We start from the raw sequence: 20,043 nt of genomic DNA on the forward strand, positions 1-20,043 counted from the left end.
TTAATGAATAAAAAAGCTTTTAGACACTATAAAACTTATAACATGTACAATGAAAAGTAAAGAACCAAGCAGGATTAAAGTGCAGCTCTCTGGGCTGCAGGCCTAATCTACTCACTGGCAACTTCTAGCTCCTGCCTGTCAGCCTCCAGCACATACAATTACTTCTCATAGATCTTGAAATGTGTTATCATGACATAAAAACTGAATGTAGTATCCACAAGTCCTAAGAATTTGACTATTAGAATTTTTTTCCTATTAAATATTCTTCATTATTTTTATCTTATACTGAGAAAATAATGTTCAAAATTAAATTAGACTCCATTAATCTATATTATATGCCAAAATAAAATTTAGATCAAAATATAATTTTAACTAAAAAAAATTATAAATATACAATATTTAAATGGTATAAGTACAGTAGAAATTAGAGCTAAAATGTATAGTATGTGTAGTTCAGCTGCATGTGGAAAAGAAAAAATTAGATAGGCTATAAATAGATAGGCAGATTATCACTGGATTATATTCCCAAGAATTTCTTGTGGGAGTAATCTTGGCCAAAGTTTCCTAATTGAGCTTATGACTTTATATCATTTAATGTCACTGTTAATTTGCCAGCATTAGCATTTAAAAATATTTATGCATCAAATAAATAGTTGAATTCTTTCTACTGTATTAGTCTATATTTATTTGAACAGACTGATCACCAAGTTTTGAATGTACAAAGCCTCATTTTTTTGTATTATTGCCTTAATATAGGAAACTAAATACAGAAATTCTAAAGATAGAAGGCCAAACACACATACATACTTACCTTCTTTCCCAAATTCCTACTGAAATGTCAGTAAAGATATATAGACAAGCAACCCTGAAAGAAATATGAGGTGCCATTGGGATATTTCTAAAATTTAGAAAACAGGGAGGCTCATTTTAATGAAGAAACCAGGGGGGTGGAAACACATTCTACAACATGCAAAAAAGGAACTTTGTATGGTTTTGAGAGCCATTTTCAGAAGGAATGCCAATTTCAGAGACAAAATTATAAATAGTAGGCCATCGGGTCGTAATTTAGGGAAGGAGTTAAAGAAATGCTGTAACCATTGCCCACATGAAGGGCTTTCTAAAAAAAGTTGGAGATTTAGGTGGGTAAGGCACCTAGTATGGGTGTTGACCAGAGTGAAAATAGACCGTAAGTTACTTCCACCTCTGCACAGGGAGGCCCTTCTGCTCCAAAGGGGGAAAAAAACTAAGGCATTGCACTCTAGGTACAAAATCCTCTTCGCCACTTGTGCAGTTCATCAGCTATATGATTGCTTCTGTCCACAAATCCTAAAGAAATTTGCCAGTGATACACATGATCCACTTACAAAATCTCCAGAATCAGCTGTCTACTTCTGGAAGAAGAAACCTTTGGGTAAAATGACATAACTACAGAACAAGCCTTTGCTTTCTATCCACCTGGTCTTTTCAAAAGCCTAGTCTTTTGTTCATAAATAAGAATTGACAGTGAAGGATCATTGAACGCTAAAGATAAATCAATAGCATAAAAGAGAAGCACCAAGATTAATCAAATGAACAGCTATGGGAGAAAAGCTAGCTGTACCAAAGCTTCATGATCTCTGTCCATAATAAGTTTTCCTGAAATCAGATGCTCAGTCAGTGACTGTATTTCTCAGCTACCTATATATCCAGGTGGGGTCACGTGACTATCTCTCATAAGTGAAATATAAGCAGATTTAGTAAGCCTCATTTCTTGGCCCAAGTAATTTAGAAGCTAGTTTGTCTTTACCACTTTGTTTTTCTCCCACAGCTTTTGTCCTCACTTCTTTCTTCTGCTCAAATGTCATCTCCTCTGAGATTCCTTCCTTGACATCCATAAATAAAATAGCATGCACTCTGCCACAACTCCATCATTCTTAGTCTATTCCACTGCCCTATGTTACTTTTCCTAATAGGACTTCTCACTATGTGACTGTTTATGAAATGTAGCTGTTTATGTTTTAAAAAATATAAAAAGCTGTTTTATGTTTTTATTCTGCTGTCTTTCTCAGCAGAATAAAAGCTCCAATAGGGCAGGGACCTTAAATTGATGCAGCTATAGCCCTAGCCCCTGCAGCATTAACTGTTACATAGCAAATGTTCAATAAATATATGTGGAAGAAATGAATGGATGAATGAATGAAAGAATGAATGAAGCTTTGATAGTGAAAAAATGTTTGTGCCCCTGGAAGGACTATTATATTTAAGCTATCATTTACTAATGCTGCCATTGTCAGAGTGGTAGAGAAACTTAAGGAAAATTTTACCTTCTTCATATTTAAATAGATTCACATTGTGAGACTTAAAAAACTGCAGTTATAATTTCCAGTTTCCTCTACTGACAAAGATAGAGGGACAGTTCTGAATTCTTTCTGCAGTCTCCCCTGTTCATGCTAGTCTTTGGGGCTTTATGATTTCCTTGCAGCTTTTGGTTACAGTGTGAAGCAACAGCATGCTTAAATACTCTCTGAGGGGTGCTGTTTTGTTCAGCTATCAAACCATAGAAAATTAGGTCACAGCTCATGTAATTTAAATAACAAAACACTCTACCTACCTTAATAATACCCTAGTTCTCCTACTGCTATATTTCATTTTTGGTTGTTTGCCTATAAATGGAAATTACTATTTTTGGTTTAGTAGTACAACTTGAGGTGGATTTTTTTTTCATTTTGGGAGAACTGACATGTTTTATTATTTACTCTTGTACCACAGAATGGACTGGGAAGATGAACGTTCCCTTAATTCTTTTGACCTGCAGTGTTTGTTAAATTCGTTTCCTGGAGATTTAGAGTTTAAGCAGATTATCAGCGACATTGATGAAAAGATCGAACAAAATGCTACAAGGTAAATATTGTTATTTAACATAAGTTGCTTTCCTGTTTCATTTACATTAATTTTACATGGTTTGGTTTTAGTGTATCCTGTGCTTAGATAATTTCAGTTTTAACACCATTAATTTTCCTGAAAATGATCAATTTCTCCCATTAGTATATAACATGATTATCTTAATCTGATTAGTACTTTTTTTCTCTAATTAGAGAACTTGTGTTTTTATAGAACTATCATGCATAAAATACTGCATTCCAATTTACCGCCTTAGTACTAATACCTTGCCTTGGTGTGGTACATTTCTTACAACCAATGAAAACACATTTTTATAATTGTGTTGTAACTATAATTGTACTATTAACTACAGTTGTCCATGGTTTAACTTAGAATTTACTGTTTGTGTTCTGCAGTTCCATAGATTTAAAAAAATTTTTTTTTTCTGGTAACATATATATAACCTGAAATTTCCCCTATTAACCACATTCAATATATAATTCATTGCTGTTAATTACTTTAACAATGTTGTGCTACCATTACCACCATCCATTACAAAAACTTTTCTACTGTCCCAAATAGAAACTTTGAACATTTTTAGCCTTAGTTCTCTACCCCTCCCTTCCATCCCCTGGTAACCTATAATGTAGATTCTGACTCCATGAGTTTGCTTATTGTAGTTATTTCATATCAGTGAAATCATACAATATTTGAACTTTTGTGTCTGGCTTATTTCACTCAACATGATCTCTTCAAGGATCATCATGTTGTCATCGGTATCAGAACTTCATTCCCTTTTAGGGTTATGTGTATCCCATACACATATCCCATAATGTGTGTATACCACATCATGTATATACCATCATGTGTATATCCCATCATGTGGTATATACCACATTTTCTTTATACATTAATTGGTGATGAACACTTGGGTTGCTTCCATCTTTTGGCAATTGCAAATAATGCTGCCATGAACATGGGTATACAAACATTGGTTCGAGTCTCGGCTTTCGGTTCTGTTTGGCATATACCTACATGTGGGATTTCTAGGTCATATGGTTAATCCTATACCTTATTTTCTGAGAACTGCCAAACTCTTCCACCATGGCAGCACCACTTTACATTCCCAATGTAAAATGAGTGTACCTTTTTCTCCACATGTCCTCCAACACTTGTAATTTTCTGTTTGTTTTTTTTAGTGGTCACAATTCTAGTGGTTGTGAATGGTATCTCGTTGTGGTTTTGACTTGCATTTCCCTATTGGCTAACAAAAATGAGCATCTTTTCATGTGCTTTTGGCCATTTGTATATCTCCTCTGGAGAAATATCTATTCAAGTCCTTTGCCCATTTTTTACTTGGGTTGTTCATCTTTTTGTTATTGAATTCCAGGAATTCTTCATACTATTTTGGTTATTACACCATTATTGGAAATAAAATTTTCAAATATTTTCTGCCATTGTGTGAGTTTTCATTTACTTTCATAATAAAGTCCTTTGGGTCACAAATTTTTTAATTTGAGGAGGTCTCATTCATCTATTTTTTTCTTTTGTTGCCTTTGCTTTGGGTACAAAGTCTAAGAAACTGTCGCCTAATCCAATGTCCTGAACATGTTTCCCTATGTTTTCTTCTAGGAGTTTTATACTTTGGGCACTTATATTCAGGTCTTTGATCCATTTTGAGTTGATTTTTGCATATAGTATGAAATAGACACCACCTTCTTTAATTGCAAATGGAGATCCAGTTTTCCCAGCATTATTTGTTGAGGAGACTGTTCTTTCCCAAGTGAGTGATCTTTGATACCTTGTCAAAAACCATTTGGCCATGACTGTAAGGGTTGATATCTGAGCTGATTCTGGTGGTCTATATATCTGTCCCTGTGCCAATATCATGCTGTTTTGATTTCTCTGGCTTCATCATAAGTTTGAAAATCAGGATGTGTGAGTCCTCCAACTTCATTCTTCTTTTCCAAGGTGGCTTTAACTATTTGGGGCCCCTTACCCTTCCATATAAATTTGAAGATTGGCTTTTCCATTTCTGGAAAGAAGGCTGTTGGAATTTTGATTGAGATTGCATTGAATCAGTAAAGTGCTTTGGATAGAATTGACATCTCAATGATATTTAGTCTTCCAATCCATTTATTTAGGTCTTCTTTGATTTCTTTTAGCAATGTTTTACAGTTTTCTGTCTGCAGGTCCTTTACATCCATGATTAGATTTATTCTTTAGATATTTGATTCTTTTAGTTGCTTTTGTGAATGGATTTTTTTCTTGATTTCTTCTACTTCTTATCCATTATAAGTGTATAGAAACACTACAGATTTTGAGGTGTTGGTCTTGTACCCCACCACTTTTATGAATTTGTTATTAGTTCTAGGAGTTTTATTGTGGATTCTTCAGAATTTTCATTATATAGGATCAAATTTTCTGCACACAGGGAAAATTTTACTTCTTCCTTTCCAACTTGGATGCCTTTTATTTATTTTTCTTGCCTAACTGCCCTGGCTAGAATTTCCAGCACAATAACGAATAACAGTGGTGACAATGGCCGACCTTGTCTTGTTCCTGATCTTCAAAGTGAAACTTTCAATCTTTCTCCGTTAAGTATAATGTTTGCTGTGGGTTTTTCATATATGCCCTTAATCATGTTGAGGACGTTTCCTTCTATTCCTAGTTTTCTGCATTTTTTTTTTATCAGAATGGATGTTGTATTTTGTCAAATACCTTTTCTGTATCAATTGAGATAATTGTGTGTTTTTTCCCCTTCATTCTGTTAATGTTTTTCTTTATATTGATTGATTATCTTATCTTGAATCACCCTTGCATACCTGGTATGAATCCCGTTTGATTGTGGGATCCGTATTCAATTTGCTAGTATTTTGTGGAACATTTTTGCATTTATATTCATAAGAGAGGTAATTTTCTTATTGTGTGGCATTTTTTTCATATTGGTATGCGGATCATTTTGGCCTCATAGAATGAGTTATAGAATGTTCCTTCCTGGAAGAGTTTTTGAGCAGGATTGGCGTTAATTCTTCTTGGAATGTTTGGGAAATTTCCCCTGTGAGGCCATTTGCTTTTTGGCTTTTCTTTTTTTTTTTTCGTATGACATCGATTGATTTCAGAATATTAAATAAAATGTGAATTCCTGTGACTATCTCTACTTGGTACTATGTATAGTTTTTTTTTTTCAACTTTTTTATTGTATAATATAACATATACAAAGCAAAGAAAGAAAAAAGCAATAGTTTTCAAATCACTCTTCAACAAGTAGTTACAGGACAGACCCCAGAATTTGTCATGGGCTATCATATGATCCTCAGATTTTTCCTTCCAGAATATAGGAGGCTAGAAGGCTTAAATATTTCTTAATCACCACAACTGACTTATTTTCATTCTTTTTTGTGAAAAATAACATGTATACAAAAAAAGCAATAAATTTCAAAGCACAGTATCGCAATCATATTCATATGTTAAATCCAATCTTCTCTGTATAACTCCACCATCACCTTCCATCTTTCTGTCCCTCTCTTTAGGGATGTTTGGGCTATGGCCATTCTAACTTTTTCATATTGGAAGGGTCTGTCACTAATATGGGTTAGGGAGATGGAATTCTCTGATATTCTGGAGAGACTGGACCCTCTAGGTTTCAGGACTTATCTGGTCCAGGGACCCACCTGGAGGTTGTAGGTTTTTGGAAAGTTACACTAGTACATGGAACCCTTGTGGAATCTTTTATATTACCCTGAGTGTTCTTTAGGATTGGCTGGAATGGTCCTGGTTGGGGTGTGGCAGGTTATGTTAAGTAATAAGGCCGAACTGAAGCTTGCATAAGAGCAACCTCCAGAGTAGCCTCTTGACTCTATTTGAACTTTCTCAGCTAATGATACTTTATTAGTTACACTTCTTTTCCCCCCTTTGGTCAGGATGAAATTGTTGATCCCATGGTACCAGGTCTGGATTTATCCCTGGGAGTCATCTCCCACATTGCCAGGGACACTTTCACCCCTGGATGTCATATCCCACTTAGCAGGGAGGGTAATGATTTGACTTGCAGAGTTGGGCTTAGAGAGAGTGAGGCTGCATCTGAGTAACAAAAGAAGTAACTCTCAGGATGCCTATAGGTAGGCTAAGCTTCTCCGCTACATACAGAAGCGTCACAAGAGTAAGCCTCAAGATCAAGGGTATGACCTATTGATTTGGGTGTCCTTAAAGCTTGATACAGTGTCAGGATTTCCTGATGGTAAAGTTTAATAGTTCCATATTTTTTCTCCCATCCCTCAAGGGACTTTGCCAATATTTTTTGATTATCTGCTTAATATACTCTAGGATGTATCCAGGCATTACATTAGGCTATGCAGGATTAGAGGACCTCTTTCTTATTCTGGGCTCCCTGTGTTTCAGTTGTTCATATGAGCTATACTGATAGGTTGAGTTAGATTATGTACTACAGAAAATTTCGATTCCAGGCCAAATAAACCTTTCTTCCATTGGTTTAACAGAGTATGTGTGGTTCTAAATAGGCACTGTCTTCCTTACCCCTATGTTCTGAATTATTTTAACCACAACCTGCTCGGCTTTGTTCTTATCTCTAAATATCTCAAAATCCAGAAATAACGATTACCACTCCAAACTAAATGTGTCTGCTATGAAAGCTTATAATCTAGGCCTCTGTTTTCTTGTAAGCATTTTCTAAAGGAGACCATACCATTGTTGTTCTTTTGTTTCTGGCTTATTTTGCCTCACCAAATGTCCCACACATTCATTCATATCGTTGCTTGCCTCATGACTTTGTTCCTTTTTGTAGTAGCACAACATCATTCATAAGTATATACCATCATTCACTAATCTACCTCTCAGTCAGTGTATTCTTCAGCCACCTACATTCATCAGGGATCATGTATAGTGCCAAAAGTCTACAGTCCATCAACACTCTCAATTTTAGGTAATTTCATTATTCCCAAGAGAAAGAAAACCAATAAACACACCCTCGCCAAATAGGAAATCTAAACCTTTTCTTAACTCTTGTCCCTCCCCCTATTATTTACCCCTGTGTTGCTGTGGTAGTGCTGATGTTTTCCTTTTAAACATAACCCATAGCATGCAATAGCAGTTTTCTCCCTGTACCCTAGACTTGAACACTCTTTGTATATGAATCATATATCTGAAGTAGTTCTTATAAGAACCAATTTATATTTCTAGTGTTAATCAGTGGGACACATAGGGCTATACAGTCCCTTTCAATCTTGTTCACCTTCAATATGGTAATACTTAGAGACCCACTAGAGAAGCGCCTTCACATCTATTTGTTCCTTTCCATTAGAGTTCAACCTCATTAGCTAACCGTTCACCCATCTCAAGCTTCTGTGTATCACTAAGTCCCCTATATTCTGTCTTATAAGCCTCTGATTTTACCTTTACCATGGTCATGAAAGTGGAATCATACAGTATCTATCCTTTTGTGTCTGGCTTAGTTCACTCAGCATTATGTCCTCAAGGCTCATCCATCCTGTCATGTGCTTCAAGACTTCATTTCATCTTGCTGCTACATAACTTTCCATCGTACGTATATACTACATTTTGTTAATCCACTTGTCTGTTGATGGGTATTTGATTTGTTTCCATCTTTTGGTGATTGTGAATAATCCTGCTATGAACATCAGTGTGCAAATGTCTGTTTGTATCACTGCTTTCAGCTCTTCTGGGTATATACCTAGTAGTGCTATTGTTGGGTCACAGGACAACTTGATACTTAGTTTCCTAAGGAACCACCAGTCTTCCATAGTGGCTGCACCATGATACACTCCCATCAGCAGTGCATAAGTGTCCCAGTTTCTCCACATCCTCTCCAAAATTTATAATTTCCCTCCTTCCAGAATTTGCCCTTCAGACAAAAGTAGCTTGGGACATGGAAAGCAGTATAAGAAACAATTGAGGTGAAGTACCTGGGGCAAAGACATAACTGTCTTAAAAAATAGGCAGTGGAATACTGGTAGAAGGAGAAAGTCTGTCTCCCAGGAAATAGAGGAGGTATTCTAACTCCTGCAAACAAGGGAACTCCTAAACCATGATCAAGCACAAGCCCAGAACAAGACATAGGCCCAGAAAAGTCAGGAAAATTCTGCACACTGCATCTACCTTGGAAAGACCTTCATGCTAGGACTGACACTCAAGAAAATCCCTGTCCTGTCATCAGCTAATTACAAACTCAATATATAGATAACTCAGGGAATAAACCCTAGAGTTAACATGTCAAAATATTAAAATGTAAAGTGTACATCAAAAGATTACAAGATGAGTCTGCCAGCTTCTGTGTCAACTTGGCCAAATGATTATGCCTGATTAGCTGGTCAGGCAAGCAGTGGCCTGACTGTCAGTGGAAGGATATTTCGTGAATGGCTGATTAAATCTTCAGTCAGTTGATTGCATTTGTGGCTGATTACATCCTGCAATCAACTAAGGCATGCCTCCCACAATGAGTTAATCCAATCAATTGGAAGCTCTTTTTTTTGGGGGGGGGGGGGGTGCATGTTCCAGGAAGTTGAAGCCTTATAAGGAAGAAGAGAGACTCTTTCACTGCTTCTTCAGCCAGCAAGCCTCTCCTGTGAAGTTCCTCCAGACCCTTCACAGCTTCCCAGCCTCCCCTCCAGTTATCCAAAGTGACTAATTAAAAGCCGTAATCTGCATTCGGCCCATGACCACCTGCATCTTGCGGAAGTGGATTTTTGTGTCCACTTTTGGTACCAGCGCCGGACCCCACTGCTGTCTGCCACAAGAATGGGAGCTAGAGTACCAGTTACCACTGTGTGGAAAGAGCAATTTCTTGATATTTACTGTAATTTATCAGCCTCTTCCTCCAAACTCTGCTGGACTCCAGAGTTTTGAAATCGTTGATTCAGACAGTTCTTGCCTGTGAAGCGGTTCTGGTGGAAGGATTGTTTACTGGAGCTTTCTACTCTGACATCTGGCCATAATCTCTGATTAGTAGTTTTAATAAGATGGCAAAATAGCCTTCAAATAGATATATTAAAGTTATTGAACCACTATTAATAGTTTCCTAGTATTTGTCAATAATGGTGTCCTGGATTTTCATTAATATGTTTAGAGTTATGCATCCTTATTTGATGGATAAGGTCAGAAGTTAAAATTTTGAAGTTACACTACTAAAATAAAATGGTGGTGTACTGCCACAGATTACTTGAGTTTTTGAAAGCAGAACTTTAAATATAAATTATTTTTATATAATATTTCATTTGAAGTCTCCTGCCCACTTACATAGGAAGACTAGTAGTTCTAGACAGTTGCTATGTCAATTCAGCCTTCGTCATTGCTCCAAAAGGCAGTGTTACCAAATACTGGGAAGCAGGTACAGCTAAGTAGTTTCTCATTAATATACGTTCTTTTATGGAAGGACTTGGTTTTCAGGCAGTTCATTTACTTAAATCCTTTTGGTCAAAAGTTCTAATGAGTCACCTGGCACAGGCTACAAATGCATAAACCACTGTAAAAATTTCTGTTGTACAATAATACATATTATTTCCTTCTTTTAAAATTAAAGATAGAATTATAGTGTTTTCAAAGAAACTTAACCAAGAGGTGACATTTTCTTGAAATTTTTTCTTCACATTTTAAGAATACAGCTAATTCTTTCACATCATAATAATGGCTATAAATATGACCTAACCATTTAATAGAGATTATATATTATATTTGATATTATATATAAATATAAGTCAACAAAAAAAATGTATGTCAACTATAGTAAACTTTAGTAAAACTATGTATTTATGTAAATAATATACTGTCACATTATAGGGCACAGTTTCTAACCCAAAGGAGCCTACAAATGAAAATATTATCAACTAATATAGATTAACATTTATATTAAAATTTATCTAAATTTTAATTTATCTAAATTTCAGAGATGGTTATATTTTAAAAATTGTAAATATTTTTTAAAAATAACTTCCCTTCATAATACCATTTGGTCTCCATCTAAACAAAACAAGTCACTGATGCTTTTGTTAGAGACTGCTCCATTTTTATTTGCTAAAACATCTGTACTTAATTTCTTACCCTACATGGTCAATATGAAATCATATTTAAAAGTAAAATAGTGATTAAAATATTGGTTTTTTTTGCATTCATAAATTGTTCTTCAGGTGGAAACTCATATGTTAGTATTAAAAAAGTAAACATAGTATGGAATATAAGGCTATAATTTTTAAATTAAAAATATTTTATTGCCTATATATTAAAACAAATGTAGAGCAGAACCACCTCAAGTGACCATTGATCTTCACAAGGGATAAAATAAGGAAGTAGCTGTATGGGTTATATGCTACATTTAGAATCAAGTCTATTTTTCATCAAATTCAATTATGTTTTTATTATACTCTGGAGAATAAACATAATAGTATAGGGTGTATATATTTTTAAAAATAAAATACTGAATAATAACCATGGTTCAGAAGAGTGTAAATCATTTATGCACTCATTTATTGCCTTCTAACAGAATAGCTTTTAGAAAATTGTATGTCATGACAAATCAGTTATGCTACACTTACACTGCTGTAGTTGAATTACCTTTGGCATTCTTGTATTCTAACAGTTCTATTTATCTTCCAGTAGTGTACACTGAATAAGTAATGAATAGCTGTATGGTATGAGTTTTTCCCAATACTTGAAAATGAAAAAAAAAAAACATTAGTAATTCATTTTTAAATATGGTAGTTTTCCTTACACTTGATTTTTTAAAGTTTTATGTCTTGCAGTGACCCTGACATCTAAGTGTGAATTCCTTCCATCTTCTGAATATCATCAGGTTTTATGAGCACACAGGGTCTTTTACTTCCCCAAAGCAGTGATTCACAGGAATGGACCTGTGTATTCAGAGGTCACTGGACCTTCACCTGCCCTTCAGGAGAAGCCATCATTCTCTCAGACCATTTTCATTTTTATATCCCCATTTCATATTGAAGTCAGACCTAGGTGACTCTGAAGTCTGACAGTGGATATCAGTGATGGTGAATCATTTATTTTTAACATGTATCAGAATTGGTAACAGGAGGGTAAATAACCTGTAAGAGTAATATTCTGTCATATCCACAGACTCTGTTAGTTCAGTCACTGAACTGTGTAATGGTAAAAAGTAAATTATATGTCATGCTTTGTCATCCTGGATTAGGCATATGTTTCTTTCTTTTTTTTTTTTTAATATGTTTCCTTTTTAAGCAAACACTCCAGTTAGACCAACCCGGGGCATAATTATGCAGTTAACAAGACCTGCACTTCTATATGGTTTGGATGATAAACCATATAGAATAAGATTTGCCCATTAAGATGGTTTGCTCATCTTCAGCAAAAGGCCCCTGCTGCTTCTCTGAACAGCCCCTTGCCTCTTCTACTCTTTCACACTGCATAAGTTACTTAGCAAGGCCTGTATCTCCATATGGCTTGGAAAATAAGAAGCTTCCTCAGCCTCTCCAAATGACTCCTTACCACTTCTGCTTTTCATGATGGGTAGTTTGAAGTGTCCACTCCCCAGTATTTGTGGGAAAGCCCTACCTCTCCACTGTGGTTCACCAAAAAAATAAAACAAGAGTACAGGACCCTCAGGGTTTCTTCTGCTCCCTTCCCCACATCCCCAGTCCCCATGGGTCCTTGCGGGAGCCCAGGTTGGGTAAACCCAGTGGGCCCCTCCAACACCAGCATTCTCCTGTCTCCTCCTCCAGGACCTTTGCCCTAACAAGGCTTCCCTTTCAAGAATTCTTAGCTGGCAGGCCATCTATGTTTGCTTCTCATCATCAAAGAACTATCATGTAACATCCCCAAACAAACTGCATATAGTACTGAAATATTTTTTGAGATGAGTGGAACTTACTGTTCAAATTACAGAGGTATAGAAGTTTACTGACTCACAATATGACCTGAAATGATTTTTCTCTGCTTAATTCTCAGTGGGATAAATGTAACCATCATTAGGTATTGATTTTACTTTTCTGTTTTCTAACTATAGATAGCTTCTATGTTCCTTAGAAGCTAAGTTTGGTGTAGCATTACTACCTTTTCTCTTTTTTAACCTAAGAGTATGAAGTGCTACCAGGAAATGCAGGAGGGAGGAGACATTCACTTTATATTGTGAGGATATTAAATAAAGGCTTTCTGTAAATTTAACCATGTGTATTCAGACTCCATAGATTACTCTTATTTTTCATATAATGATCATACTTTTTTGTGCTTACATGTGAAAATTTTCTTCAAAATTTTCCACCTAATAGTTTACATGTCTAGAAAAAATTAAAGAAATCTGCATGAAGGCATTAAAGTTAGACTTTTGTGGTAAAGCCACAAATCTGCTAGTGGGTACATAGGCATTAATATATTTTATAGCCTTAGCAAATTATATAGCATGAAAGTCAGTCATTTCAAAGACAGTACTTTATATTTTGGGAAGTATTTTGGAGCTTATTTAATAATAGCAAAAGAATGAAAACTAGTATTTGCTCCTTTTTAAACTTCTTAGGTTTCTTTATTCATCTATACTCAACCCTGACTCTGCTTCTATCCTACTGAAGACCAGGCCACAAAGAAAGAGACCTGAAAGGAACTACTTTACTTCTCTATCCTGGAACCTAGGTGAATACTTCAACAACCACTTTCCAGTTTCCTCAGTCTGGGTCCTTTCCAGATCTCTAGTCTTACTCAGTTAAAAATGCCTTCTAGACAGGCAATATCCGGGGCCTTAGGGACTCAAAGGTTCGGTGATCTAAACTTAACTTGACCTACTCATCTCTACTTTGTAAAATTTTCCAATCCTCCCACTTGAACTCTCAACCCGAAGCCCAGTGATGCTTGTAGATAGAGGCAAAATGCATGGGGAAGAAGATAAACCTCTTTGTCTCATGATAGCCATGGAACCATTTTGTCCGGATAATTTTTTTGTCACTGTTAGCTACAGTATTTTAAGTTTCTCTGGTGTTCTTTACTCCCTTCTCCATATGCCCTCGGTGCTTCCTGTAGACCTGCTTTAGGAGGTTGGGATGTATAGAGTAAAATGCAGGGTCAGTACCTCTACTAGGTGATTGTTAAGAGCTTCTTTCAAGTAACATGTAGATTTTTTGTTTGTTTTTAAAAATATAAATATTAATTTTAAGTCTGTTAGCTTTACCTACTCTAAGCCAAATAGGCATAAGGCAATAAAGAATTTTTGTTGAAGGTATTCCTGAAGAAAATTATTATAATTCTCTTTCCATGGGTAATGAGGGAAGCAAGTATCAACTTTTTTAAACAGTATGAAACAAAGTAATCATATTTTTGTATTGAAAATCAATTCCTGATAAACCAAAAATACACCATTGTTTCTCAGAGAGGATGTTAGTTAATGTACCAATGGGAAGTAAACCCTCACTTCAGAGCAAAGCTGGCCTGGCTCTGAGGGCAGAGACAGTGGAGGAACCTACAAACAGATTGAGACTTGATAGTGAGATGTGACAGCTGCAGCTGGCTCATCTTTCCTATGGATGATACCCAATTTCTAAACTGTTCCTGGAAAAGAATCTTGTCAGGGACACAGCACTGTCAATTCTATGTCTTAAAAGCATCACAAACACCACAGCATTGCTAATCACAATCCTAATTCTAGGATGCTGTAACTGAGAGTATCCTTCCTGGGACCTGGGATGGGAGCTGAATGGGGGACTGGAAATTGGTACCATTACAGCGTTCATTTCTTCCTTAACTATAAATAGGACTTTTTTCCCTTTTCCTAAAGTAGCTCATAGTGAGTACAAGTGGCTAGGTTAGTGATCTAGTTCAAGGAGCCATCTAGAATAAGAACTATCAAAATTTTTGAGTTCACATTGTGACAGGTGCTATATTAAATGCTAAAGATTTAGTCATGAACAAGACACACACCTGCATCCCTGCCCCAGAGTTATAGACTCTCAGAATTATTTTTGGCCAGAAATCACAGTCATTTCATGGTGCCTTCCATAATTATTTCTACCATTTCAGATGAATATACTCCTACTTCAAGGTAACAAGACTTTGGTGTAGTTCTACAATCTTGTAAAACTATTTTTCGTCCTTCATCTTACCCTACTTATCAGCAGCAGTTGACTGAGCTGATTGTTCTTTCTTTCTTGAGACAAGTCTTAAACTTAAGCTTTAAGATACCATTTTTTGGATGGTTCTTCTCCTACTTATCTCACTAGCTACTTTCTCAATCTCCTTTGCTGATTCCACCTCAAATTCCTACATCTAGTGTTGGCTATTTACCATCACTTCAAATTCTTATTCAATCCAATGCTTTAAATACCTTATCTCCAATTCTGACCCCTTTGCTAATGTGAACTCATCATCTCTACTAAAGTGTCTTAGTAGCTATCTCCTACAATCAGACCTTAAAAATTCCTTCCATCATTTATCCCCATCTCAATTAATACCAATTCATCCTACAGTTGCTCAGGCTAAAACACATAGGATCACCCTTGACTTCCTTCTCTCTCCCCCAATCCGTTTGATGGTATGTTCTGCCATCAAAATGAATCCAGAATCTGATCACTTCTCACCATTTCCACGGCTGCCACCCTAAACTGTGCTATCATCACCTCTTGCCTGGACTGTGACAATAGCCTGCTAACTGGGCTTCTCATGTCTACCTTTGCCCCTTTATAGTCTATCTGATGCATAGCAACAATAGTGACATATGCAAAATGTGAGTCAAATCCTCTCATGTCTCTTTTCGAAACCCTCCAGTAATTTTCCATCTGACTCAGAATATAAGCCAAATTCCTTACAGTGATAGTCCAGGAGTACCTGATTTCATCTGCCACCCCCACCCCATCTGTCATGGTCAGATTCATGTATCAACTTAACCAGTTGGTGATTCCCATGTGTCTGGTTGGACAAGTGCTGGCCTGTCTGTTGCTATGAGGACATTTCATAGAATTAAATCATGATCACATCTGCTCTAGGGGAGTGTCTTCAGCAATGAGTAATGTTTAATCTAATCACTGGAAGGCTTTTAAGGAGAATTCAGAAGAGACAGGCTGTCTTCCTGCTTCAGCCGGCAAGCCTCTCCTGTGGAGTTCGTCCAAACCCTTCATTGGAGTTGTCAGCTTCACAGCCTGGCCTATGGGTTTGGGACTCTATGTTCCCACAGTTATGTGAGACACTTTTATGAATTTTGTATTTACAGATATTTCCTACTGATTCTGTTTCTCTAGAGAACCCTAGCTAATACACCATCCTTCTGCTCTAGCCTCACAGATCTCTTTTTTGTACTTCAAACATGCTAACCACACTCTAGCCTCAGTATCTTTACATTTACTGTTTCTCTCATCCATCATACCCATGCTTCTTCGAAATCTCTGCTCAAATATTACCCCATTAAACAGACTTTCCATTATCACCCTATTGTTAAAAAAAATCACCAACTCCTAGTCCTATCACTCTCTTTTCCCCTTCCTCTGATTCATTTTTCTTCAAGGGTACTTAGCACCACCTAACTTCTTGTTTGTTTATGATCTGTCTCTTCTCATTAGACTGTAAGCTCTGTAAGAGCAGGAATTTTAATTGTTCATCACTATATTCCCAGAACCAAAAATAGTCTGGCATATACACAGAAGGCTAAAAAGTAGTCAATAAATGTGTATAAAACATGTTAGCTAGGTATTATGTTAATTTCCTGTGGATAACAAATTACCACAAACTGGATGGTTTAAAACAAAATTTATTTTCTCTCAGTTCTGGAGTCCAGAAGTTTGAAATCAAGGTGTTGGTTGATGGGCCACAAATCCCTCTAGAGGCTCTAGGGTAGAATCTGTTCTGTGCCCTTTCCAGCCTCTTTTGGGGCTTTCTACATTCCTTGACTTATGGCCACATCACTCCAGTATCTGCCTCAGTGGTCATATTGTATCTTCTCTCTGTCAAATTTTCCTTTGCCTTATACCTATCAGGACACTTGCCATTGGACTTAGGGCCCATCTAGATAATCCAGGATAAGTGCTTCCTCTCAAAATTCTTAACTTAGTATCTTTTGCCATATAAGGTAATATGCACTCTTTTACCAAACAAGATAATATTCACAGGGTTTGGGGATTAGAACATGGACAAAGCCTTTGGGGAACCACCTAATAGCCCACTACAGGCATCTATTGTGTTTGCTTTATCTTCAGCTAGTATGAAGTTAGGTAAGTAGAATGTAATAAAAGAAGCTGTCTTCAAATACTAGTTTTCTTTTTCTTTAAGTATTTTCACATTATAAAAGTAATACATACTCATGGTAAAAATTTAAAACAGGTAAAAGGGCAGACATGAGGAAGAAGTTCCCTACCCCTTTGACTCTCCTAGTTTTGTTCTATAAAGGTAACCTATATTGATAATTTATTCTGTAACTTTCCAAATATGTTCTCTGCAGATATTCCATATATTACAGGCATGTACCCCAAAATACATTTTTCTACACTAATGAGAATTCTGTATATATGTACTACGATTAGATTTGTTTTTAACTTAATATATTTTAGAAAATTCTCCATATAATTACACCTTATTTTATTTGTACGGTATACAGCAGTTGATTAAGCCAACTCCCTCTTGCTGAGCTTTACATAATCTCTGCTCTTTTTGCAATTACAAACTGCTGTCATGAACATCCTTGTGTGTGTCCTTCCTTACTTGTGAGAATTTTTCTATGACAAATTTTCTTAGAAGTTGTACAGTTAGCTGTTGCAAAATTATTCTGTGGCAGCGCTTCAACTGTCTGCTCACTCATGATTAGTATAAAAGAGTACATGCTCTGTGTTCTGTCTCCTCACATCCTGACTGTAGATATTATTAAACCCCTAGTTTGTAACTTATATTCAAATCTTATCTGGCTTAGTTTTTATTTTATCAGGGCAATGGAGATGCAGTTATAGGCTAGATGAGCTCCCAAACATCTTTGATTTCTTGCTATTACATGTATTCTCTCTCTTCTTTTTTGTACGTCTCTTTCAGGAGTAGAATCAAGGGAATCGGCACAGATTCCCCACATCTCTCCCCCTGATTTCAGTTTGTACTGTCTCACTGGGGTAGACTACATTCTGACTTTGGTAATTGTGCTGAAATTACTGGGCTAGACTTAGTAGATAAAAAAGGAAGCCCATTAACTTATTCTGGCTTGTCATGAGTATTAAACTGCTGTGTATTTATATCCTTATAGAACATTTCTGGAAAGTACTCTTTATTTTGTTGACTAGACCTGGCAACCTCCATCTTGCTCCTATCACTGCGCTATGAAAAGTGATCCCAAGTCAGATGTAAACTTAGGAGGGAGAAGTGATCTGTGTCAGGATATAATGGCAGGCTCATTTTGGTCAGAGGGATCCTGTCCTTACTGCTCTGCCAATGACTGGAATTTGGGGGAATATTTCACAATTAGTTGATTCTTTTGAAAGTACCTCAGACTTTTTAGCTTTGCACAGGCCTATATAGGTCTGAACCTTCTTGAAGAAATCTGGACCACCAAAGAGCCTCTTTAAGCTTATATTGTGAGGATTGGTGCTATAAAGCAACAAATAGAGGGCCGTAGCACTAAGGTATATTCCATAATGTATTCCTGTGGAATAACTCCGAACAAAAAATAGGTGAAAACTTGGTGGGAATTTAAGAGGCTACTAATATGGTCCAGATGAGCCATAAGGGTCTAAGCCAAGTTTTCATAGTGGGAATGCAAAGAAGAGGATGCATTTGAGAGAGATTTAAAGAGAGAATGTTAACAGGATTTGGTTTCAAGGGTGCTTTTTTCTGAAAGCAAAAGTTTTTTGAAATAAAACATCTCTGAAATGGAAAATGGTTAAGTTTAAAGGTTTAATTTCAATATTTTTTAGCCATGGAACAACTTGTTTCAGGAATCCTTTTCTTGACCTTTTAATTTTAAAATCTGTTACCCATAAATGTCTTTGTTTCAGAAAAAAAAAAGTTTTTATTTCATGGCTGACTTGTAGTTTAGTTACCCATTAATTTTTATATCTTAGCCCTCTTCCCTTTTAATTACCTCTTAATGCCAAGGAATTTTAGTATCTAATTAGATAAGCTGGGTTTATCTAAATACTAGAAAATTCTGTGTACCTCACAATATTTCTTTGAGCTCTCAAGCACATGTGACAGAAGTCAACTTTTCTTTTCCTTCAACTGAATCTTTGGTATGAATAAGAAGTATAAACAAGAACAACAAAATTGTAAAAGCATTTAAAAATATTTTTAATATTTGGATTTTTCAGGGCTATAAAAAATAGCCTTTAAACTCATCCATGAGAATTCTACCAGATTTTTAAAATAAAAATAAAAAATGTTCTCACTCTCTGTGAAGATACATAAACATGTTTTCTACATCATTCCATCAAAATAGTTCTCATAATTTTCACTCATGGAACATATTTTTTCCTTTTAAACTTTTTTGTTGCTGAATAATAAAGACAGTATGTTTTAAATTTTGCTGGAGCTTTAGCAATAAGTTTAAGTTTCAAGATTATATGTTATAATTATTCTCTTCTCTTTTCTCAGCTCCTCTCCTTATCCCTGAATATAACAGCCTGATAATAATTGGCTGTTATGCTGTTATTATTATTCACTACCATCTGTTTAATTGTAGGGCATCTTAACCCTTTTGGAACTAAGTGTGTAAGTTCATACATACACATGCATTCATGCATGTTCTACTTTGCTAGCTGCCAGAATGTGATATACCAGAAACAGAACGGCTTTTAAAAGGGGGAATTTATTAAGTTGCAAGTTTACAATTCTAGGGCTGTGAAAATGTCCCAATTAAAGCAAGTCTATAAAAATGTCCAAATTACGGCATCTAGGGAAAGATACTTTGGTTCAAGAAGGCCAGTGACGTTCAGGGTTTTTCTCTCAGCTGGAAAGGTACATGGCAAGCATGGTGACATGTGCTGGCTTTCTCTCCAGGCTTCTTGTTTCATGAAGCTCCCGCAGGGTGATTTCCTTCTTCATCTCCAAAGGTCTCTGGCTGTGTGGGCTGTTGTGGTTCTCATGGCTCCGTTCTCTAAAGGTTTTTCCAAAATGGTTTCCTCTTAAAGGGCTCCAGTAAGCAACCTCACTTTCAATGGGTGAAGACACACCTCCTTGGAAATCGTATAATCCAAAGTTACCACCTACAGTTGGGTGGGTCACATCTCT

The 20,043-nt window shown here is 36.2% G+C and overlaps 1 protein-coding gene across 9 annotated transcripts in view; it reads left to right on the forward strand.

Moving 5' to 3' along the window:
• Positions 1 to 20,043, forward strand: part of KIAA0825 (KIAA0825 ortholog) — a 467,160-nt gene that overhangs the window by 73,083 nt on the left and 374,034 nt on the right. For 8 of the 9 annotated variants that reach the window (XM_077139135.1, XM_077139134.1, XM_077139141.1 and 5 more), the window contains one exon: positions 2,749 to 2,880. The exons of the other annotated variant lie outside the window; for it this stretch is intronic. In XM_077139135.1, coding sequence (XP_076995250.1) covers positions 2,750 to 2,880 — 131 coding nt within the window. In that variant the 5' untranslated portion in view covers position 2,749. The remainder of the gene's footprint in view (positions 1 to 2,748; positions 2,881 to 20,043) is intronic. 9 annotated transcript variants of the gene reach the window in all.

The sequence above is a fragment of the Tamandua tetradactyla genome, chromosome 21, assembly GCF_023851605.1.
Source record: "Tamandua tetradactyla isolate mTamTet1 chromosome 21, mTamTet1.pri, whole genome shotgun sequence".
Taxonomy (NCBI): Eukaryota; Metazoa; Chordata; class Mammalia; order Pilosa; family Myrmecophagidae; genus Tamandua; species Tamandua tetradactyla.